Raw genomic sequence first — 23110 nt, 5'->3', positions numbered from 1 at the left:
CGTTTCTCCACCACCCTGACGTATCCACCGTCTCCTCTCCTCCTCCCCTCCTTCCGCCACCGCCGCCACCTCGCTCGTTTGTGCGCCACAGCCCATTCGGTGGCGCTTTCCCCAAGAAGTAAAACAAAAGCCCTGCTGGTGAGTGCGTGTCTCGCCCAACGTCCACGGACGCGCTGCTGCTTCGACCAAACGTTGCAGGCACTGCCCGCGTTCATCGTTGGAGGGCAGCCGCCAACTCTGCTCCATTGCCATCTTCTATCCTTTGCATATTCTTTGAGAGGGAGGGGGGCCGCGGCGCGCACGTCCTGCCTTCTCGCCCGTGGTTGCTCGTGCTCTTGTGAGCATCTCCCCTTTCGCTCGATTGGCTCTGCCCCGATGTTCTCACGTCGCTCTCGAGGTCCTGCAGCGGTCGTTGGCGTCAGTTTGCACGCCGTGCAACAGCCGTCTGCGTTCTGCAACGCTGCACGATCTATGTCTCGCTTTTCAGTCGGCTCTTCCCCCTCCGCCTTTGCGGCACCCAGTCCATCAGCCGGTCCTCGGGCGATTTCTGCCCCGCATAGCGGGTGGGCGCAGCGATGGGTGGCAATGCAGTCTGTGGCAGCCATGGCACCGAGCTACTTCTCGGCCGCCCTTCAGTCCCGCTATACACGCGGGTCGATCACCGGAACGCCACAGGAGCAGGCCGGAAGCACGTCATGTGCACTCTCAGTCGTAATGGCAGCGATTCGCCGCCTTTCCTATGAGAATTATCTGCACCGCTATCTAGGCGGGTCCTCTCGCCCTGAAGACGTCTCTGTCAGCGCGGAGGGCAGACAGAAGCTCGGCGCTATCCTCCACACCCTTCGCCAGCGACCGACAGGCAGCGTCTCCAACGCGACGCGTCGTCTGAAAGGTGTCCTCCTGAGCAAAGGCAACGGCAACAGTGGCAGCGGCCGCAGCGGCGGAGACACCGGCAAAGGCGAGGAAGAAGGGGCGGCGGAGGAAGGGGAGGACAAGCCGGAGGACTGGATTGTGCCGCGCACCTGTCTTTTTATCCTCATCATGACTGCCATCACGGTGGTTCTGTATCAGCTGGCGCGGCCGAGCGGCACGCACGTGGGCTGGGCCTCGCTGAACAAACGCGCTGGCGAAATCAGAGAGGCGGTGCTGTACAACAACTTTTTGCAGGTGTACACGGACGACGCCAAGGTGTATTTGGGACTCGTGAGCGACCACGACACGCAGCGCCATATGGACGAGCTGACGGACAACTACCGTGTCGCCCAGGAGCTGGCGGTGAAGGCGCGGCAGCAGCAGCAGCAAGGCGACAAGAAGAGTGCTGACGGTGAGGAGAAGCAGGATCAGGGCAGCGAGCTACTCAAGGCCGCCGACAAGCCCGCGGAGCTTCAGGTGACCATGAAGGGTCGCCCCTTCGCCGAGACGGCACTAATGGGAGTGGGCACATTTGCCTGGGTTGTCCCCTTCATCTTCTTCCCCGTTTTCGTCATGTTCCTCTCGCAGTACATCGGCAAGTCGATGAGCTATGCGGTGGAGGCAGCGAAGGGGAAGACGAAGGCAAAGGAGATGGTCTTCCGTGTCGAGACGGCGTCGGGCACGCGCTTCCGCGACATTGCCGGGATGAAGGAGCCAAAGAAGGAGATCACCGAGATCGTGGAGTTCCTGCGTCACCCAGAGCGGTTCACAAAGCTCGGTGCCAAGATACCGACCGGCGCCATCCTGCTCGGGCCTCCCGGCACAGGCAAGACGCTGCTCGCAAAAGCAGTGGCGGGGGAGAGCGGGGTTGGCTTTATCCCGGCGATCGGCTCTGACTTTGTTGAGCTCTACGTCGGCATGGGCGCGCTTCGGGTGCGGCAGCTGTTCAAGGAGGCGCGCAAGCAGCGCTGCATTGTTTACATTGACGAAATCGACGCGATCGGCCTGAAGCGGCAAGGAGCAGGCCACGGAGAGAAGCAGGAGCAGGAGCAGACGCTGAACGAGCTGCTCACGCAGCTGGACGGCTTCAGCACCGGGCGACGCGGCGATGTGATGGTGCTGGCCTCCAGCAACGTGGCGCAGGAAGCGCTGGACCCGGCCCTAATTCGCCCGGGTCGGTTTGACCGCATCATCCACGTCGATACCCCGGTCATCTCCGAGCGCGTCGACATCTTTAAGGTTCACCTCAGTAAACTAAAGCTCACCCCAGATGACGCGCACGGCAACCCTGCGACAGCGACGAACGCAGCTGCCGGTGCCAGCACCTCTGCAGCGCCGCTGGTTGGGTCGACGACTTCCACGGAGAAGAGCCTCGTTCTGTCGCATGTGACTGCAGAAGCGACCGAGCACGAGGTGGCGGCGGCCGGAAAGCAGAGAGGCAGCGTTGACGGGGCAGTGCCGACCGAAGCCACGGGAGCCCCATCCGATCTGGGCCGCCATATCGACAGCGCCCACGACTTCGACTTTCACTCCCTTCTCATGAGCAAGTCTGAAAGGGAGCGGGCGATCATCGACGTCTACGCGCAGCGCATGAGCAACCTCTGCCCCGGCTTTGTCGGTGCCGACATCGCGAATGTCTGCAACGAGGGCGCCATCCTTGCCGCGCGGGAGGGGGCTGACCATGTGCACCTCAGTCATCTGGAGCGCTCCATTGACCGCGTGCTCGCGGGCATCGAGCACCGCAGCCGTGTGCTTTCAGATTTCGAGAAGAACGTCGTTGCGCACCATGAAGCGGGCCACGCCGTGGCTGGCTGGTTCCTCCACCGCGCCGATCCGCTGATGAAGGTGTCCATCGTCCCACGCGGCGGATCGGCGCTGGGTTATGCGCAGTATCTGCCCAACGAGAACTTCACGCGCACCGCGAAGGAGATTCGGGACTCGATTAGCGTGACGCTTGGCGGGCGAGCCGCAGAGCACATCTTCTTCAACCACCTGTCCACCGGCGCCTCCGATGACCTCCGCAAGGTGGCGCGGATGGCGTACCAGCACGCCTCCTCCTTTGCCCCCGGCTCCGTATACCCGCCGCCTGGCAGCAGCAGCACTCGCCTGGTGAGGCCGTTTGGCGTCGAAAAAGCGAACGATATCGACCGTCGCGCGAAGGCGCTGGTCGACGAGGTCTACGCTGACACGCTGGCTCTCCTGACCAAGCACAAGGACGAGATGAAGAAGCTGGCTGAGCACCTGCTCAAGCACGAGCTGCTCACCTACGCGGACGTTGTGCACTACCTCGGTGAGCGCACCACTCGCCAGACGGACAAGAAGAGAGGTGTCTAGTCGAGCAACCAGTATGGTCCTTTTTTTTGTTTGGCGAAGGGTAGGCGGATCAGTCATGAGAGGCCCTGTTGGCTATCATACGGGGGCCGGTGGGTCCGACGGGCGCCGTTCTTTGTGTTCCCTGGTGAATGCCTGCGCTGCTGGCCCACGCGGCGGGGTGCGAGAAGAGGAGGCTGCAATGGAACAGTCAACGCTCGCCCTTCCACCCACGGTCTCCGTCCGCTCACCTGTTGGGCACAGAAAACTGGGGTGCGTCAAGCGATACGTAAAAGGGGGGCCCACAATCAGGAAGTCCTGAGGACACGGTGGGGTGTGGAAGAGCGGCAGCGGCCGCCACAACGGAAAAAAAGTTCACAAAGGCGCAGATCATGTGGCCATAATCTCTGCGTGACAGTCGTGTATGCTTCGCTGCACGCGAGTGTGCGTGCTCCTCTCTCCCGCTCTTCGCCTATGGGTGACGGGAAGGGCTGGCGGCGCTTCCCCTCGCTGGGGCAGCAGTCTCTCCCCCAACGGAAGCGAAGGGGGGAGGCTCACCGCTCCTGTGCATAGCCTTCACTTCCCCTCTTGACCCCGAACTGTATATTCTGTCACCTGTGAGGTAGGAGTGTAGAATTTGCTGCCGCATACGCCGGCTCCCTCCCCTCGCGGAAGCCGCACGGCGCCATGGCGGATGAAACGGGTGAGGTGTACATCGACGTCCGTGTATGCGACCTCCTCGTCCAGCACGGCACCATACCCAAGGGACTTGGCAGTGGCTTCCACATTGACGGGCTGTACGTGGTGCTTCGCTGCCAAGAAGAGGTGCGCCGTACTAGATGCCTGTGGCCCTCTGCGTCGGTAGCGTCCGCCAAGGAGAGCCTTAGCAAATCCGTGCCGCTAGCCGCTGCTGCCGGAGAGTACGAGGAGCTGGGCGGTGATGATGTGGTGTGGAACGAGCTGTTTCGCTTTGTCGTCCCGTCAGCGGCGCCATCAACGGCCACCGCGGCCACACTCCTTGCTCCGTCGCCGCTGTCCTCTTCACACGAAGGGGGTTCTCAGGGGGGCTTCTGCGCCCCCTACACTCACCCGCTCTGCCCAAGCGGTGGCAGCGGCGGCTTTGGTCCCTCCTACGCATCGCCGCATTCCTCCTTTGCCATCTCAGCCCCTCCGCCTCAGAGCGCCACCGCTCAGCAGCAGTCGTGCGGCCGCCACAATGGCACCACACCCATGGAGACAGAGCCAAGCAGTTCTCCTCTCCTCTACCCCGCCATGGAGCTCGAACTGTGGCGCAGCACGCCGCTCTCCGAGAACCTGCTTGGCCGCTACACGTATCATGTACCGACAGAGCTGATGCAAGCCGGATATGACCTTGGCAGTCTTGATTCGGTGGTCGAGAGAGTGGTTCTGCTGCATACCAAAGAGGCGCCAAGTATCATGGGCAATCTCTACGGATGGAGTGGGCATCGGCTGAGTCTTCGATTGCGAGTGCAGGCGGTGGGGCTGGCACCCTTGGTGGCTGCCCACGCGCCACAGCAAAGCAGCCAGGCGGCGATGATGGCTGCAGCAAACATGGCCGGCAGCAGCGCCTACCCGGTGCCCTTCCCCACGGTGGCCTCAGACTCCACCGTGGCCGGTGCATCTCCGTACACGGCAGCTGGAGTCTACACCTCGCCCTTGGGCACGCTGAATCCAGTGCTGGCAAGCTTACTCGCCCCATTGGGGGTTTCTACAGGCGTAACTGCTGCCGGCAACGCGGCGCCCAGCATGATGATGTCGATGCCCAGAGGCACGGATGTCGACACCCTGCACAAGCCTCTCCGGCCGCCCTTTTTCTCCATGTTTCCTCCAACGCCCGAAGCTACTGCCGCCATGGGGGGTGTACCGTTTCACCCACATGTATCTGGGGCGCCGCCCGCATCCCCGCAGTGCTCTGGCCACGGCATTCTCGGCGATGGCGACTTGGCGTGGCAGCCGAGCACCACTCAGCCAACTGTTTACCCTCTGTATGGGCTACCGCAGCAACGCTAGGAGAAGCTAAACGGCCAAAGCATTTGGGGTGACTCTGCGAGAGGAGTGGGGCACGGTCTCTTCTCTGACACCAGAGACGACGCGCACACAACGGCGAGGGCTTCCCGCTGCAGCACATGCGCGTCTTTCCTCGCGTATTCTAATCGAACCAGTTCGATGGGGCTGGTGGCCATAACGTCACCACCGAACGTTTTTGGGCTGTGCTCGCTCCCCGCAGAGTGTGCGCGTCGATTTATGTGTGCTTGTATCTCTCAGCGGCGGCGGCGGCGGTGGCAGGTTTGAGGCCCTGACGGCCGGAGGCACGGCACTGCGTAGCGCCTCAAGAGTCTTCTGCCCTGCATCTGTGTGCCAGGAAGCCAAAAAGCACCTCCACCTCCTCTCTTCCTCCTTTTCCTGCCCATGCCGCGCTACCTCTGCTAATGAGTGTGCGAGGCACCCTCGCTGCAGGGAGCTCTGTGTGCGGGTTTTTTGCTGCGGATGCCGGCAGTCGGGGCCTCTCAGGCGCGGCGTTGAAGCAACCTGCGGCATCGGGCATGCGCTGATCATGCAACTGAAGGGTGAAGTGACGGTGTGACTCAGGCACCTTCTACGCGACCCCCGCTCTGCCTGCTGGCACACAAAACCTAAACCGCCTAGAGGAAGTGTACACGTTAGCGGCCGGCATCATGAAAAAGGCTATAAAGCCGCATGGAGAGCGACAGGTGGGCAGCGTTCGAGTCAAGGGCCGGTGCTAAGATGACTGAGTCCGTGCACTTCGGTAGAGCCTATCTATTCAGCTCCTCGGCGCAACGAAGCGATGGGTCTGTGACGGGCTCGGGGGAAGAAATGGGGCGTCGAACGAATGCTCTACGGCAGGGACTGAGCACGTTGGCAAAACAGGTGAGATATGTGGCGGACACACACACACACGGTCTTCCGTCTCCTGCGCGTCTTCTCGCAGCACGGGCGCGTATTGCTCTCCTGTGCCTGCTAACTTCCCTTCCTCCCTTCTCCCCCCTCCATCCGCCTTTCTCTTTCCCACGTTGGGGAAAACTTCCTGCAGCGTGTGCCATCTGTGAGTCACCGCATAGTCATTGCCTCTCAGGCGGTGCCGCTCATCGCCCTTCTCTGAATCGTCGTTCTCGTCAGCACACGCATGCGCCCCAACTGACAGTATGGGCAGGATTGAGCTGACGGTGTGCGCAGCGCGGAATCTGTACAGTCACCGGCTGAGTGGCCTGCCTGACACGTTTGTGCGAGTCAGCATGGGCGAGAAGAAGTACAAGACGCGTGTGGTAAAGCGCAGCCTCAACCCGGAGTGGGACGAGACGTTCCGCTTTCAGGTCGCCGATGAATTAAGCGCGCAGGTGCGGTTGGAGGTGTGGTGCAAGCGAACGTATAGCGATGACCTCCTGGGCTACTACACGCTGTCCCTCGGCGGCCTCACGAAAGGCGTTGTCAAGGACAAGTGGTACCTCCTGGAGCGATCGAAGACAGAAGCAGGGCTGCATGTGCGCTTGCTGGCTGTCGACTTCGGTGCGATCGCCAAGCCGGAGGAGCAGTGGATGGTGACAGAGGACATCGGGCGAGATCCGGTAAAGCGCGCGCTGGAGGGCGGCACGTATCGTCCAGGGCTGAATACCGTATCGCTGCGGACTGAGCCGCCGCAAGCGTACGCCTTGCCGGCTCCCGCTCTGCAGAAGCCGCAGACTCAGAAAACTGAGCAGCAGCAGCAGCCTGTCATCGGCATACCGTACGTCGCCGCGCCTCCGCAGCCAGTGATGTACGCGTCGCAGCAACCACCCCCAGGATACTACCAGGCGTGCCCGCCTCCGCAGTCGCTAGGCTACTACCCGCCTTCTCCCCCGCCACCGCTGCAGAGTGGCTACTATCCACAAGCCCTGCCCCCGTACCCGCAAGGATACTATACGCCGGCACCCCCACCGGCCTACGCGCCACAACCGCACTACCAGTACTAGGGCCAGGCAACGATCGAGAGTGGAAGTGTCCATGCGGCGTAATGCCTACCGATCAGGTGTAGCGCAGACAGAGAGAACGGGAGAACAAATGCAGCGGAAGAGGGACTTGGCTTTCTCCCGCTCCTGCGCAAGCACACAAACACACACACACACACGCACGCACGTGCACGCACACATGCCCTTTCTTTCTTGCGCAGCGCAAGTCATTTTTTTTTTCTTTCGTCTCCATGTTCGCGGATAGAACGCCACCCCACCCCTCCCATCGGCTGGTGGGTGCACCGTCGTGGTGGCGATACTTTTCAGTGTGACGGTCATCGCTGCCGATCAACGCTCCATTGTGATGGGCGTTTCTCTTTCGGCTGTCGTCGTCTCTCCCTCTCGACGCCCGGCCTCCCTCTCGAATCCCACTGGTGCGTCGCCTGCCACGCGCCGGTGTAGGCCTCTCGGCTGTCTACGTGTAAATGCGTGAGTGTGTCTGTGTGTGTGTGTTTGCGTATGTGCACGGGCGAGTGTATTCCTTCGTCGTTTCCTTCTTTCGTATTTCCTCCCTGTTGCTCTGCATGGAGGCGGAAGGGGGGAGGGTACTGCGCATGGAGGCGCCTCCGTCGGAAGCGGGCGTATGCTCCACATTGGTTCGACGGGCGTGCTGCCCAACAGTAGAAGAAAAAGGTATGCCGCAGTGGATGACGAGAAGGCGGAGCTGTTGGCGCCCGACAGAGTCCCACGGAGGGGCGTAGTCTGCTGCCCTCTCCACACCTTTTGGTGTTGCTGTCATGCCCTCTTGTGCTTGCGACGGCTCTCCTCTTCCGTTCCCGCCCCTGACCTTCTGCATCGTCCCGTGTTCACTTCCTGTCCTTTTCCCTCTCTTCCTGCACACACAGACATGCGCGCACATTCAATCGACGCAGCTGTGCCCTTGTTTCCCTCTATCTTGACCACATCTCGCGTGTGTGTGTGCGCGCGTCTATGTTTGTCTCTTCTCCTATATGGACATAACACAGGCGGAAGCGCGAGTGACGCGTGTAAAGACATTATATATACACGTATATATGTATTTATACATGTATCCGCCCCTATTAACGGACGCCCTCGCTTACGTTCTTCACTCGCTCTGCTCTCCTCTCCTCTCTCTCCCTCTACCTCGAGTGTGCGAGGAACACCCCCACAGATGATCATGACCGCCAAGCAGTCCTCGAAAGCAGTGGTAGCGCATCCTATATGTTCGAGACGAGGCGCCGTCCCCATCGCCGGCGTCTCCTGTTCTTCCCACGCCCCTGACACGGTGCACTCTCTCTATCCATCTCCCTTTGTCTCTCCCACACCCCCTTTTGTTCTTCCGCTGTGCCGCCAACGCCCCGCCACACACTCCTGTCGTGTGCGCCAAGTCCAACGATTGTGGCGTCGGCATCCTCCAGCACTGCAGTCGTCGGTGGTGACCTCCCCATCTGTGTCGATCGCTGCAGTGTTGCGCGGCGCTGTTCGCTGCCATTCAACGATTCCTTTCATGCTTATTCTCTCACTCTGCGCCGTGCAGTATAGGCGTACGCCTCCCCTCTCCCGCAACCATTAACACCGCCATCACCATACACACACACACACACGTTTCTTCTCAGCTCTTTCTCTATCCTCTCTTCCTCTCTGCCGCTGTGGCGCTGTTCTCCTCCGATCCCTCCCTTTCATGGGCATCCGCTCTCTCTCGCATTCTCTTAGCACCCCCCGCCGCTGTGGTGAGTGGGCACGACGCCTGATTGACAGCGCACCCAAGCCATGCCCAGCGACACGGAATCGCTGGCGTTCGTCGAGGAGGGCGACTTCCCGCCACCGCCACGGCAGGCCACAGAAGCTCCTCTAGCCACGAGAAGTCGGCCGCGAATCATGGCCATGCCGATGTTGCACCAACCCAGCGCAATGCCTGTCAAAGTAGCTGCCGCAAAGCCTCCGCTGCACAATGCGGCATTGAGCGCCGTGGCAGGTGGCCCCGTCGTGCACCTGCCTCCGCCAACGGCTGCCGGAAAGCCGGCGAAGGCGGACATGTCCGATTTCTCAGACAACGAGAGCATTTCGTTTGCTGTGGAAAACGGCTCACTGTCGGGGATAACGACTCGCCTCGCCACATCGTCCATGCCGCCCTCGCCAGCGATGCGGCCGAGTGTCACCAGCGCAGCACCTATACCCCTGCCAAGACGGCTGAGCCGTGCCGGTAGCATTGGCTCCATCCAGTTCAACTCAGAGCCTGGCAGTCGGGCTGCATCCCCGACTCCCAAGGCCCGCCTGAATCTCCGCGCTGCAACACCCACAGAGAAAGCGGAGGTACGCACTCCGCCGCCGTCCGGTGGCAGAGGATGTAGCGCTGTCGACAGCAGCATCGATTTCTTTGAGCAGGTCGCTGAGAGCCCAGAACTCGAGCTTTCCCCACCCATCCACTCCCAGACAGCGAAGTTCGCAGCGCCCGGGAAGAGAAGCTCTCATCACTCTCACGCCTCCCTCCTTCTGCCTAGCGCAGCTGCAGCCGCGGGTTCAGCTGGTCAGAACTCAGGAAGCACCGATGACAGTATTGCCTTTCAGATCGAGGGAGACAGCGGCATGAAGGGGAGCAGCAACACGCCAGCGTCGCCCCATGTGCAAAGCCTCGCGGCGGTGAGCAGCGGCAGCTTTCTGGCGAGGCGGGAGGGACGCTCTGCCTTGGCCGCGGAGAGTGGCGGGGCTGACTTCATGGATAGCGAGAGCATCGCCTTCATGGTCGATGACAACACGGATGAGAGAGGTCATCAGCGGCGGCCGACTATTGCCTACTCAGTGGGGCAGGGCTCGGCGACCCCGAGGGTAGCGCCGTCGCGGCCGCGGAGCCCGTCGATTCAGATTGACATAGAGACCGTAGCGAATGAGAGCGTGATTGACAACTCCGACTCGATCCTTGGTGATCGCGGTGGCGCACTTCTCTTTGACAATAAGCTGCCGGTGTTCGCTCAGAGCTCGACTTCCACGACATCACCGACTCGCGACGCCCCAGCTCGCAGCCCCTGGGCGAACCAAAACAGCATGATGAGCAGCGGCCGCTTCAGTGCCGCCGCAGACCCTGGCACGGCGACGGCGGCTGCAGCAGCTTCAGCGACGACATGGCAGCCGGCCAAGAAAACAGTGGTGATGAACCGTCTCCAGCAGCAGCACTCGCGTCTTCCTCAGCCGCGAAAGAAAGTTCGCACACGAGTCCCTGTCGGCGTAGAGCCCTCTTCCTCACACAGCGCAACGCAACCGCCTCCGCGCCAGTCGGCAGTGGTGCCCGCCTCTCTTGCCGAACAAGCCGCTGAGGCGTTGTCGGCGTCTCTGTCTGGTGGCTCTAAGAAGCGCCGCTCCACCTCCCTGAGGGACCGCGGCTTCCCAATAAAGAAGGACGCTCGCTCGCTTGTGCGTCTCCGCTCGGCGCACCGTGACACCCAGGAGGAGCAGAATCGTCGCTCGAAGGAGTCCTTGGCGAGCCAGACGACCGGTGCGTCACCAAATCACCGACTTGTCACGGAAGAGGGCAGCAACGGGTCTGCGGATTCGCCACCCGAGCCGCTCTGCACAGGGCACCGTAGTCAGGCCTCCACAGATGTCGCCTCCTCCGCCGCCTCACCGGTGCAGGAGGGCGCAAGGGCGCTCTCTGCCTTCCCAGTGCAAAGCGCCGCCCACGACTCGCTTCAGGGGCGCCGTGGGGTCGAGGACATGAATAGGTGCGACCGAGACTTCCACAAACTCAACCGGGGCATGCCCCTCCTCACGGATGGCAACCAAACGAACCGCTCCCTGCACGACGAGCTCTACGCTCAACGGCAGCACACGGAGGCAGGCAGTAGGCTCGGAGGGCCTACCGCAGGCGCCTACGGAGAAGCGGAGCAGTGGCGGCAATTTAATCAGCGGCAACGCGAAGAACTGGCGGAGCTGCGTAAGCGCATCGCTATGGCCCGGCGTCAAGACCGCACGCTGCTGGAGAAATCGTCGTCGCACGAAACGGAGGCTCTCGTGCTCGCACCCAGTAGTCGCAGCACCGTGCCGAAACCAACCCCGATGAGTGGCAGATACAGCAGGATGTGGCCGCCGTCGCAAGGTACAGTGCACCGGCCTGGGGCGCATGGCGCCGATGGAAAGAGCGGCGGCGAGCGGCGCGGGTCTTCCACAGACACACGTGGGACATTCCCACATACAGGCAGTGCTAGGCGTCCCCAGGCATCTGTCAAATCTACCTACGCCTCTACGACTGCTGCGGCTGCTGCTGCGAAGCAGTCCACGCATCTGCAGCAGCGGCCCGGGCTCAGCGTGTCTCCTACTAAGCACAGCCCGCGCCCCACACCCTATCGGTGCAGAGCATCCATCGGTAGCCTCGCGCATTCGTCGGAGGCAGGCTCCGTTGCGGACCTCTTGGGCATTCTCTGGCCCCCTCATACCTGTGCCGCAACACCATCGCAACAGCGCTCCCAAAGAGCCGACACTCTCTTGTTGAATGCCGACACTCCGGCGGCGGATCTGTACTTTGTGAACGGGTCGCGACTTACCCCTGATCAGGTGAATCGCTTCTTTGACCTCGTCCGCGTGCAGCGGGATGCTGCGCCTCGGACGCTTCCCGCAGCTCATCCCTTCGTCAGCGTGGCGAGGCCCTCGGTGCTCACAACCCTTCGCCAGAGCACCGCGCACTCTTCGCTGGCTCCCTTTGCGAAGCACGACGACGGCCCCGCACATCTTGACCCAGCAGAGCTTGACACGTGTGGGGACTGGATTCTCCGCTCGTCATCGCAGACTCGCGATGGCCGCCTAGCCCCGCTTTCCACGAAGCTCGCGGCGCTGTTCCCAAAGAAGACCGTTCGTCGAAGTCAGGTGCTGCGGGAGGTATTTGATGCCATGGACCTCAAGCGGCAAGGCAGCATCGTGCTGAGGTTTCTTCCATCTCTGGCACGCCTATTCGAAGTCGAGCTTGCCACCATTGAGCACACCCGTGAGTCACTTCTGCACGGTAGGGCAGTGCCGCTGCAGTCGCTGTTGGAGTCCGCTATCGCAAGCCGACAGCAGTGCACCACCTCGTGGCGCGGTACGCGTGAACATGTTGCTCGTGGTGCTCAGAAGGGCCTCGACGTTGCTCAAAGTGGCGCTCTTGATTATCCCAGACTCATCCGGGACGCGCAAGCGAATCTGGGGTATCTCACGCACCGTCTGCTGCTCTTGTCGTTCATCGTGAATGTCGTCATTCCCATTGCGGCTGCCAGCCGTATTCCGCTGCTGGACTTCTCTACACTTTGCATAATTGTCTACGCCGCCGTCGACAAAGCTGAAGGCGGCGCGGACGCGCCGCAGGGGGAGTGGCAGCGGGTGGTACAGCAGTATTTTACTGCCCTCGCTGCTTGAAACATACGATGCACAGAAGTACGAGGTGTTGAACGGCAGGGAGGAGCAAGAAAGGGCGATGCGCGTGGCTTGTGCTGGAGCGTCACCCTGACTCCCCACTCTCAGCTGTGAAGCTGTGGTGCCGGTCGCATCGGCTTGCTCTTTACCCCCACCCCACACACACCCATGGGCCAGCTATCGCTCGCTTTTCATAGACTGTCTGTACCATTTAGCAACATGTGTGCGTGTCTCCCGTGGCGTCTGTACAGGGCCGTACGTGGCATCTTGGAAGCCGACTGACACACAAACACCAACACACGGGCGGGTTCACTGTGCGTCATGTCGAAGGACGCGTCCGTCCATCAAGCAGATCCATCTATGTGCGCTCCATGACGCTGCCGCTACGCCGAACGGATGGGCCTCTTCTGTTTGTTTGCGGCCGACATGCGCTGGCGTGCCCTCCAAGGGCGGAGTGCCTCACACTCTTTTCCATCCCTCACAGCAATCGGCTTCAGCTGCGATGATCCGTTGCCCTTCCTCTCCTCTGCCGCCACCTGCCCTTTCTTTGTCGCCTCCCCTCTCCTCCCCCTCACCCCTTTCATCGCGTCACCGCCGCTGTGGTGGGCCACTTAGGTTTCCTCTCTCTCTTTCTTTGTATTTCAATATATATAGAGAGAGACACACACAAGGAGGGAGTGAAGATCCCTTCTCCTCCTCCCTTTCTTTCTCCACCATCACCCCACCCGCCCCTCTCCCCCTTCGCCACCGTTGCAGAGGGTGATGGACTTCCCTACTGATCTCACCACCGTTTCACCATTCGCCTCCACGTGTGTTTGCTCGCCTGGGCTGTTCCCTCCCCCACCCCACCACCACCCCGGCTCTGCCTGGGACTAGTCGTTCACGGGCGCGCGCCTACGTCACGACCAACCTTGTACCTGTCACCCCCCTCCCCTCCTCTTCGCATGTATCTATCCCAAACCACTGACCCTGAACGTCCCCCCCTCTCCCCTCCCTTCGTTGTGAGCCGCCTCTAGGCGCAACCAGAGCAACGGAGTGCCCCTACGTGTCTTGGTGTCGGTGTTGCTTCTCGTCGTCTCCTTGTGTCAAGGGGGCCACCTACCCGCTGCCGACACTCTCACTTTCGTCCGTACCCTGGTGTCGCGCACCGACGCGCCGATACCTGCATTCCTCTGAAGGACGCTTGGCAGCAGCTGTTCTCCTCTCGAACCCCCTGAGAAGGTGCGCTCTGAGACACCGAAGGCACCCGTGTCCCATCCAACCACCATAGAGCACTCGTCACGACTCCGCCCCGTGCCATATCACTCCCGATATATATACACATAAGCGCACTCGCCATCTCCCTTTCCGCCGACTCCACGCGCCTCCCACAACTGTACAGAGCCAGCGTGATTGGCCGCCCCTGTACTCAACCTTCACCTGTGGCGTCTCCTCCTCCACCTCCCCCCATCTCCCTCACTCTCCACACGTTCGGGTGCTTGGCTGCCGTGCAGGTGTGTACCTCTTTGCCCTCTTCCTCTTTGCTTCTTTTCGATCGACATCTGCGCATAGAGTCGCCCAGCGGGTCGGTTATTCGGGGGCCTTTCCCGTTACCTCGGCTCGCTGTTGCTCCTTCTTCTCGCCCAACCCTCTACGCACTGCTGCCGCGGATCCCGTGTGCGTGCTGGATCGGTTGGTGTTGTTGTACTCTCTTCTTCACAGCACAAGACGGTACACCTCACCCCTTTCCCTCCCCCACCCCGCACCGTCTGACCTCCGCTCATCGTTTGATGTGCAACTTCTCTGGTGTCCATTTTCACCATCCTCCTGTGGCAGCTCAGATCTCCTCTTGTTCTCCGGCCTCTCGTCCATCACGGCCCCATCTTTGACTACGAGTAGTGAAGGCTCGGCAGTGCGTAAGCTACGCAAAATTTGTCTCGGCGCCTCTTTGCATCGCTCCTCTTCGCACACACACACACACGCCCCGGCAGCGGTTTCCATTGGGTCTGTCCTTCCTCTCGGCGTGCACACGTCCCCCTCCCCCTCCCTTTCCGTACACCACGAAAGAGTCTTTTTCTTTTGTGCGCGTCGGCGCACTCCCATCACGACCTCATTACCTCTCGCGGTCCCCCCCCTTCCCTTCTCCCCCTCTCCCTCTACCGCACAGCAGAGCGTGACACGTCTTCTCATGCCAAGTGCATTGGCCTGCCTGAGGTAAATCTTTGTTTCTGTGTGGTGCGCGTGTGGACCAACGCGCTGCTACACCGTATCATTTTGCCGTCTTCCCCTGTCCAAAGCTACCGTCGGCAACGCGGCCGCCGCAGACAGTACCTCGAATGCGGTCCCTTCCAACTTCGACATGCGACTTGCCAGCGCGGCCCGCGGCTCTGCCTCATCCGCCCGATGCTACCTCCCTACTCCCTGCTGCGGGGCACGTCCACGCAGAGGAGAAATCGCCAGTGAGAAAGACCGGCGCTGCAGCTATCGCAAAGGCGGTCGCTCCTGGCATGACGAAGGCGGCGGCCACGACAACGAGCCTCAGCGGCAGCGTTGTCAGCACCATCGTGCAGAGGCGGCACGATGAAAGTCCTTCTCTGTCCTCTGTCCTCTCTGGTGGGCCATCTCCTTCTCCGGAACGGTCGGACAAGACACGGAAGCACAGGCCGCCGCTATCCTCCTCAGCTTACATGTCGTGCCGCCGCTCCTCTGCAGACAGTGAGCCGCATGAGGGCAGATCGCTCTCGCCAGTGCGCAGAAGTGTACATATGGCCGTCATGAGTCCTTCTCACTCCGCGGGCTTAGTCAGGTCACAGCGTAGCTACTGCGGCTCCCTCCAGAGCCCTTCACGCGCGAGCGAGAGGATGCCCACCGAGCACCGCATGGTCCCATCCCCGCTGGGAGGTATGGCCCGCGCCGCTGATGTGTCCATCAGATTGGAAGACGTGTTTTCCGAGGCAGCGGATCTGCGGGCAACGCGTTCGGCAGCAGCCGCAACGCCGTGCGCGCTGCCACAGCTTACGGACGCAAATAGGCCGCGCACCCCTCAGGCGGTGCCATCCTCTGCAGCCACCGCCGTCACACCTCTTCTTGTAACGAATCAAACAAACTTTGCCGGCGCAGGGGCCCGGTTGGGAGACTCGATCCAGCACGGCACCGACAGAGGGGGCGTGTACGCACATCCTCCGCACTTTTTGCCACTCTCCAACTCGAGCTTTGTGAGCGATACATCCAGCCTAGGTGAAGAAGAGAAAGGTGCCAGCGAGGGTCATCGACTTGCCACTCCGGCCCATCGCAGACCTGAGCAGTGCCCCCTCATGGCGGTATCCTCACTGGATGTGCGCACAGTGAGCATTCCACCGGCCTCAACGGCGGATGCCGCCGTCTCGAATGACTTTGGTGGCGGCAACGCACTGTTCCAACCTCCAGCGCACCCTCCGAGCCTATGTAGCCCATTCATCGGCACGGCAGTTGCATCCTCGTCGCACCCAGATCTGGTGACCAGTAACTTCACCGAGGCAGACACTCCGTACCAACAGCCCCGCCAGCAACAGCAGCTACGGTTGCCATTTCAGCAGACCAACGACCTACCTGCAGCATCACGAACGGCCGTAGCGGACCACAGCTCTCTCGGCAGCTCTATTCATTCACTGCATCGGGAGGCGACAGCTGCTTTCGACGGAGAGTGCGCAGCAGCAGCAGCAGCAGCAACGGAGCCCCGCTCCGGCACCGCGCCGTTTTTTTCTGTGGCAAGCTGCGCCTCCACCGCCACAGTGGGGCCAACACCTGAAACGGAGACACAGGCTTTCCCTGTCCTGTCGTTGATGACTACATCTGATCCGCTGCCAGCCTCACGGGCGTCGCCGTCTACAGAGGCGCGGTTCGCGGTCGGGGCTCGGACCCCGCGGCGATCCTTGGCCGTCTCTGAAGAGACGGCGTGGCACAGTCCTAGCTACTCGGCCTGGTACACAATCGCTTCACCGCAGAAGATCGAGGCGACCGTCGACGAAGCACGGCAGCCCACGGACGGATGCTCAGGCAGAGCGACAGACTACCCCTGCCACGACCTCGACAACAGTCCGCACACAACTCGCGGTCTGTCGGCGTTAAGAGGCACCAGTCGCAGCCTCTCAGTGTCCTCCTCCTTCTCCAGGCGTTACCCTCTCTCATTCGCCGGAGATCGATCTGCCCCTGCCAGTGAGCCAGACGAAGCCGCTACAGCGCTCTCGGTCGCGGCCGTGCAGCCCGAAGAGTCAGATTGCTGCGAGACTCCCCCATCGCCGCATACCCCGTTGACGAACCGCACCCCTGGCCCGGCTGGACTTCACGATAGTTGCACGGCACACCACAGCCCAGGTCACTCGCACTCGCGTTACCGCTCACAGCTGCTGTCCCAGTCGCTCACCCCGCAGAAGTCGGGCCACCGCGCCTTTTCTCGCCAGACAACCCCGTCGCAGTCCTTCCGCTCCAAGGTGCAGAGCCACACCTTCGAGTCACAACAGCCGCATCAGTACGCGACCCAACACATTAGCAGTCTGATGAGAAGTGACACTCAGTCCAATACATACCGATTCCTGGTGAACGGTGAGTCTACTGGCGTTGCAGAGCGCGACTACCTTGCCCCCAGCCGCAACCCCTACAGTCTCTACCGAACACTGGAGCCGTATATCACCGACCTCTCGGCGCTGACGCCGAGCGCAGCCCCCGGCAGCAGCGGCAGCAGCAGCAGCAGCACCCCCGACCTCCTCTTGGCCCACGACCTGCCCGAACCTTTGACAGCGTTTGCGGCTGCTCTGGAGAAGGCTTTCGTTCGCCCCGATGCGGCGGTCATCTTGTATGCGCAGCTCGTACCCTCTCCCCTGCACTCCTCAGGTATATGGAACCGCGCGCAGCTAGGGAAGTCTGCTGCATACGGCTCGTTTGCCGCTCCTCAGGACCTTGCCGCAGAGCGCTCTCTCTCTATCGCAAGCCTCGCTCTCTCCTCGAGGTGCCGCGGAGGCGAGCACGGGCGAACACTCAGCGCGTTGCTCGAAGAGGGAACGGCCACGACACCGACTGGGGCAACAACCGTCGTTAATAGACGGGGCCGCTGCCTAACGTTGGCGACGACGCGAAATACATCTGGGCAGTCACCCACGAGAGTGCGCCACATGGATCTGCAATCGGATACCGCCCCCACTTCGTCCTCGACGCCCGTTGCAACGCACGTCAGCTCCACAGGAAACTTTCCGCTGCCGGAAAGGATTCCGCTCGCTGCGCAGAGCCTCTCTTGCAACCGGATGCAGCCACCGATGGCACTGCCGCCTTCTTCGGCAGCGGCTTCCTGCAACGCCGCACCGGCCAGCCCTACAGAGGCTGGTGCCTCTCCTGGTTCTGTCGACGAACCGCCGGGCGCCGTGACCGCCGCGTCGACTTGGAGGCAGCCAGCGTGGCGTGAGTCTGCGGAGAGTGGCCACGCCTCGCCGCCCCCACGCCGTCCTCTGAAAAATCCAGCCGCCATGGCGCCGTCCTGCGAGTCCAAAGCTGGCTGCCGCACGCTTTGCGCTAAGCGGGCGCTCAATTTTGAGGTTGGCGTGGGCGATAAGGAAGCGGCATGTGGCGGATGCGAAGGGGTGCACGCTCGAGGCCCCCTCGACCTTCGCGCGGAGGGCAGCGGGAGCGCCTGGAGCAGTTATGGGTCGCCAAACTGCCTTTGTCGGACTGTCGCACATCTCGGCCCCTCTGGAAGTGGGCTTGAGAGTCCGGTAAAGGCACTTGGGGCGGCTCTCCTGCCGCCTACACCCCCTGTGCAGCCGGCCCCAGAGCATGAGGCAGCGCCCGCGGCGCACGGCAGGGAGGAGAGGGCCGCCGCTTTTCGAGCCTCGCCTCTCGACCTATCCCGCTGGGCGAATCAGACATCACGACTGCAGCTTCTCACCCCGACGCTGCAGTGGTGCCGGTCTCCAGGAAGAGAGGTACCGGGGCTGCGCATTTCCACCGAGTCTTCCTGGATACGCGGACCACTGACTCCTGTGGTCACTGGTGTAGGCTTGCCAGCCCGCTCGTTCGACTACGCAGACGTTTCCGCTGGCCCGCAGGTGGGCTACGACTGGGCGGAGTCTTTCTCGGAGCCACTAGAGACAACTGACATGAGCGAGGAAGGAATCCCTGGCGATCGCTTCCAGGCCCATCATGCTTTTCAGTTCCTGCACAGTATTGCCCCGGCATGCGGTGGCAGCGACGTTGAAGCTGGGAGGCGAGGGGAGAGCCGCCAGGCGATCCCATTGTGCGTGGAGGTCAACGGCGTCACGTGGCTCGCTGTGCATCGCCTCAACGGTCTTCCATACGCCTTGAAGGAAGTGCCCACCGCCGCCTTCAACCTCGCCGAGCTGCGCTGCCTGACTCTTTCCGTGGCCCCCCCCTCTACCAGGGCAACCGCGGGCAGTGCGGCCTGTGGCAAGTTGCCGGAGCAGCACGCGGCGGGTCTGACCGGAGAGGACAGATTGGAGGCAGAAGACTGCATCGCCCGGTACTACAGTGTCAGCACGCCACCGCAAAGCAGCGTTAGCCCAGAGGTGCATCTCTTGCAGCTCGAGTACTTTCCTCGAGGGTCGCTGTCGGAGCTCGCCAGACGTCGCAGTGGACAGCACGCGACCTTCTCGGCGGATGAGCTACCGTCACTCGAAGTGGGTGCGCGGGCGCTGAGCAGTCGGTTCTGGCTCGAAGCCGTGACACAGGGCCTGCGAGGGTTGCGAGTGCTTCATCGCGCCGACCTCATTCATGGATGTCCGCTGCCACTGTCGCTCTTCCTGTGTGGCAGTGCCCCCTCTACTGTGCGCTTCAAGTGGAGCTGCTTTGGCAACGCGAGAGCCGATGCAGACATCTACCCGACAGAATCACTACCGACGTGGGCGCATGAGGCGGTGACGCGGCTTTACCAGATGGCCGCCTTCGACGGCTCCACAGTGGCGCCAGATGTGGTGGAGGTGGCCGTGTTCTGCGTGGGTATGCTCGAGATGCTGGCTAAGCAAGTCTACGCGCATCTTTCTAGCGTGCTGCCGCCGGGTGACTCACCGCACCTCAACGAGCTGGAGTGGATCGAGGCGGTTGTCATGCATCCAAGCCTTCACCTCTACGTGGGAGATAAAGAAGGCGGCGAGAACATGCATGCAGTGGCCCGTCTCATGCGCTTCTTGTGGGACGTTTCGACGAGCTATCGCACCGCGGATCAGGTGCTGGCACAACTATGCGTCCGGGTCGACCCCGCCGCGAGGGTTGTGGAGCAGCTGTATGAATGCGAACTCGCTCGCTTGGCTCGGCAGCTGGAGGAGCGCCGGAGGCGGTTGCGTCGGCGCCAGCAGCGCGGGCCGCTGCCCCCTCTCCCCAGCGCAAACTCGGCGTCGCCCTCGCCAACCGACGCGATTCTTCTTCGCTCACCTGCCAAGACGTCCGTAGCCAGTGCCTCTTCTAGGCGTCAGGTCGCGGTCAGCGACTCGCCATCGTCTCCGCTGCACCCTGCCACCGATCCTGCTGCCACGCACGCTAGCTTCTCGTCTCGTGGCAGTGCTTCTCCGTTGGGAAAGAGTTGTAACGGTAGCCCGCAGCTCTTCTGCTCGGCACGACGGCCGCCGCCGCACACGCCGCTGAGACTTCCGTTCACGATGCCAAGCAAGCTGCTCCTTCCACCCAGTACCGCCGCCGCACCGGCGGCTGCGGCTTCGGTCCTTATCGCCTCTCGGCGTGTGGAGCAGACCGCCTCTGATTTGTCGGCGCGGCGACACTACGGCGGTTCGGCCGGGTGCCGACGGGCGTCAGTGGTACATCCTCGCATACTCGAGGCGGCGGGCCGCATGCTCGAGCGTGCGGTGAGCGCTGGCGATGGCGCGAGCGACGCCATGACGGCGATTTTGAGGCCCGCGGTGGACTCTATGTGCCAGCGAGGTTGGACAACCTTGTATGCCGGTGTGCCGCTCGCTGTCACTGGGGGCCTCAATGGTGACGCCAGCGCAGGCACACGCGAAGCTGTTGAGGCACTTATGCGGTCTCTACGGCCTCTCACCTCATTCGAGTAGAGGCCCATAGGGACAAGATGGGGGGAGGGGTCTCGAAAGCTGCTCGCACACAGCAGTAGGCGAAGCCTGCGAGCGCCTGGTGCAGCGCTACACGCATACACTGGTTCGAGTGCGGAGTGCGGTGTCGCGGCAGCCGTTTGGTTGGCTCTCCGCAGCGGGCTGAGCTCCTCTCTGCCTCCCCCGCTGTCGCCTAACCGTTGATCCCCTGCATGCGCTGGTGTGTGGTGCCTTCTTCGGCACCCTCTGCTTGCACGCCGGTGAACGTGCACAGACGTCTACGCGTCGTCTTGCGTCATGTGCAGTGACTCGGAGCCATGCTCCTCCCTCCCCTCTCTGTCGTTTCTTTCGTTTCTTCACTCCTCCACCCGGCCAGCCACCTGCCACTCACCACCGCGTTCATCTTCTCCCCCGCCCCCTAACGATCACCATGGCTACCGGTACCCTACCCTAACCCCTCTCCCCCCCCACACACACCTGCCTTTTCTGTTTACTGTCGTGCTCAGTGCATGTACCGGTGCGTGCGCGCGTTTCTTCGCATCTGCACCTATTCGTCGTACAATGTGGATGTGCGTATGCACAGACAACTCTGTTGCGCTCTCTCATCTCTCCCCCCTCTCTCTCCTCCACTGCTGCGTTGGGGCAGTCGGCTTTCGCATGTTTTTGCAGTTCTTCTCGTGGTGTCACGCACATCGACGCACGCACAAAAAATCACGCATTCGCGCGCGTTCGCCTGCTTTGGGTGGCTTATGTGTCCTTGATGCAGCTCCTCCGGGTCACAGCAGCACCCAGACTGTCTCGCGCCTGCTCTTGTCCAATCCGCCACGGGACGCGCAGCCGTCTAGTGACTGAAGAGGTCTTTCCCATTGTATTCCAAGCGGCTGTATGGCGCTGCTTCGCCACTACGCGCTTGCGCGCTACAGCACCGATCACACCAGCGGCGGGACTTCTCCGCATCTCCTTCCTCTCACCTCCGCCGGGGCGCTTCCATCGAGCTCCTTTCCTTTTCGCGCTCATAAACGCGAACTGTACAAACCGCCGAGCCGTACCCACCGCGCATACTAGGCGGACGGGAGTAGTTCAGAGGGCCCCATCCTCGCCTCGCGTCACCAAGTGGGGCTGTGGCGCATGTATCGCTGCCAGTCTGCCTTGAAGCTTATCGAGCTTCATGACCGGTACGAAATCTTTCACCGGTTCCGCCCGTCGACGGTGGTGGACTTGGCCGCGGCTCCTGGAGGGTTCGCACAGGCGGCGTTGGAGCTGATGCACCTCCCGAAGAACGCGCCGCACTCAGGGCTGCCTCCGCTGGTCATTGCAGTCGACCAGCGGCCCATCGACCCTATGCCGGGCCTTGTGGCCGTTCGAGGCGATATCCTCCAGCACCAGCAAATTCTTCGGGCAGTTGAAGGTGTCTTCTCTGACGCTACGGCTCCTGGCACGCGGCCGCCGCCGCTCCTGTCTTGCGCTGCCTCTGCTGCGCCTCTGGCGAGGTCGGTGGATATGGTTTTCCACGACGGCGTCTCTGTCGTGAAGGGGCAGCGCGCCTTCTCCGTCACATATGCGCAAAACCAAATGGCACTGAGCGCCCTGCTGTTGGCCAGCAAACTGTTCCAGCACTTTGGCCCCACGCCCCGTCTGCCCACCATTGCAGCGCAGCACTCATCAAGCGCATCGCCTCCAATGCTTTCCGTCTGCTTCGTCTCGAAGGTGCTTCAGGGCCAACACTTTGCACAGGTTCTCGCAGCCACCCGGGCGTTGTTCCGCTACGTCAGGGCATGCAAGCCGCTTGCCTCCCGCCCAGAGAGCCTCGAGTGGTATGTGGTGGCCACCCACTTTCAACTGGCGACATGGCAACAACTCACTGCACCGCACACCCCCACGCTGCAGCCGCGCCGGGATCCTAATCGATCGGCCAAATCAGCATCTTTGTTCAGCATGCCACCGGCACCGGACGATTGCAGCGGTGCCCACCGTATTGTGTGGAACTGTTTCGGGTGTGGGCGCACCTGCGTGGGTTGTCAGCCCTGCGGGCGCTGCGGCCCCTATCGGCCAGTGGAAAGGGCACGGAGGCCAAAATCACGATGAGGCGTCACCACACGCGATTTCTGTCCCTTCATGCTGTCACCGGCCATTTAAAGCGGAGGAGGACTATGCGAAGCAGATTGCCCTGTGTGTTTTTCACGCGGCGAGAATGACAGTGCGGCCAGCGCGGTGTGACCACGACCGACGGTCCTCCCTGCCTCTCTCTCACTCATTCGCTTTATGTTTTTCTTTTCGTCCAGTGCGCCCAACGGATGGAGAGCCGACATGCATTCATCGAAGCCAAGAACGCACACGTACCTCGCCTTCTCTCTCTCTCTGGCGCACTCCTCCAGGCCTCTCTGTCCGCTATTCTCCCTTCTCCTTTCGCGTCTTCCCATGCGCTTTTTTTTGTACTCTGACGTGCCTACGCACATGGCCCCCTCCCTTGTCATGTGAGCACACACACATACATACATACAT

General features: G+C 61.8%; 6 protein-coding genes across 6 annotated transcripts; all 6 read left to right on the top strand.

Moving 5' to 3' along the window:
- Nucleotides 1-375: 375 nt before the first annotated feature.
- LSCM1_01369 (uncharacterized protein) lies at nucleotides 376-3246 on the top strand (the record flags this gene model as incomplete). Its single annotated transcript, XM_067318990.1, has 1 exon — nucleotides 376-3246. The coding sequence occupies one exon, from the start codon at nucleotides 376-378 to the stop codon at nucleotides 3244-3246; it is 2871 nt and encodes a 956-aa protein (XP_067176269.1).
- A 663-nt stretch (nucleotides 3247-3909) lies between these two features.
- LSCM1_01368 (uncharacterized protein) lies at nucleotides 3910-5253 on the top strand (the record flags this gene model as incomplete). Its single annotated transcript, XM_067318989.1, has 1 exon — nucleotides 3910-5253. The coding sequence occupies one exon, from the start codon at nucleotides 3910-3912 to the stop codon at nucleotides 5251-5253; it is 1344 nt and encodes a 447-aa protein (XP_067176268.1).
- Nucleotides 5254-6407: 1154 nt separating this feature from the next.
- Nucleotides 6408-7211, top strand: LSCM1_01367 (uncharacterized protein; the record flags this gene model as incomplete). The annotated part of the gene is made up of 1 exon (XM_067318988.1): nucleotides 6408-7211. The coding sequence occupies one exon, from the start codon at nucleotides 6408-6410 to the stop codon at nucleotides 7209-7211; it is 804 nt and encodes a 267-aa protein (XP_067176267.1).
- A 1767-nt stretch (nucleotides 7212-8978) lies between these two features.
- Nucleotides 8979-12587, top strand: LSCM1_01366 (uncharacterized protein; the record flags this gene model as incomplete). The annotated part of the gene is made up of 1 exon (XM_067318987.1): nucleotides 8979-12587. One exon carries the CDS (start codon nucleotides 8979-8981, stop codon nucleotides 12585-12587), a length of 3609 nt encoding a protein of 1202 aa, XP_067176266.1.
- Nucleotides 12588-15070: 2483 nt separating this feature from the next.
- Nucleotides 15071-20611, top strand: LSCM1_01365 (uncharacterized protein; the record flags this gene model as incomplete). Its single annotated transcript, XM_067318986.1, has 1 exon — nucleotides 15071-20611. One exon carries the CDS (start codon nucleotides 15071-15073, stop codon nucleotides 20609-20611), a length of 5541 nt encoding a protein of 1846 aa, XP_067176265.1.
- A 1125-nt stretch (nucleotides 20612-21736) lies between these two features.
- On the top strand, nucleotides 21737-22693 carry LSCM1_01364 (uncharacterized protein; the record flags this gene model as incomplete). Its single annotated transcript, XM_067318985.1, has 1 exon — nucleotides 21737-22693. One exon carries the CDS (start codon nucleotides 21737-21739, stop codon nucleotides 22691-22693), a length of 957 nt encoding a protein of 318 aa, XP_067176264.1.
- Between the last annotated feature and the right edge of the window lie 417 nt (nucleotides 22694-23110).

This window comes from Leishmania martiniquensis, chromosome 31, assembly GCF_017916325.1.
Source record: "Leishmania martiniquensis isolate LSCM1 chromosome 31, whole genome shotgun sequence".
NCBI lineage: Eukaryota > Euglenozoa > Kinetoplastea > Trypanosomatida > Trypanosomatidae > Leishmania > Leishmania martiniquensis.
This window is presented reverse-complemented; position numbering and strand designations above follow the sequence as displayed.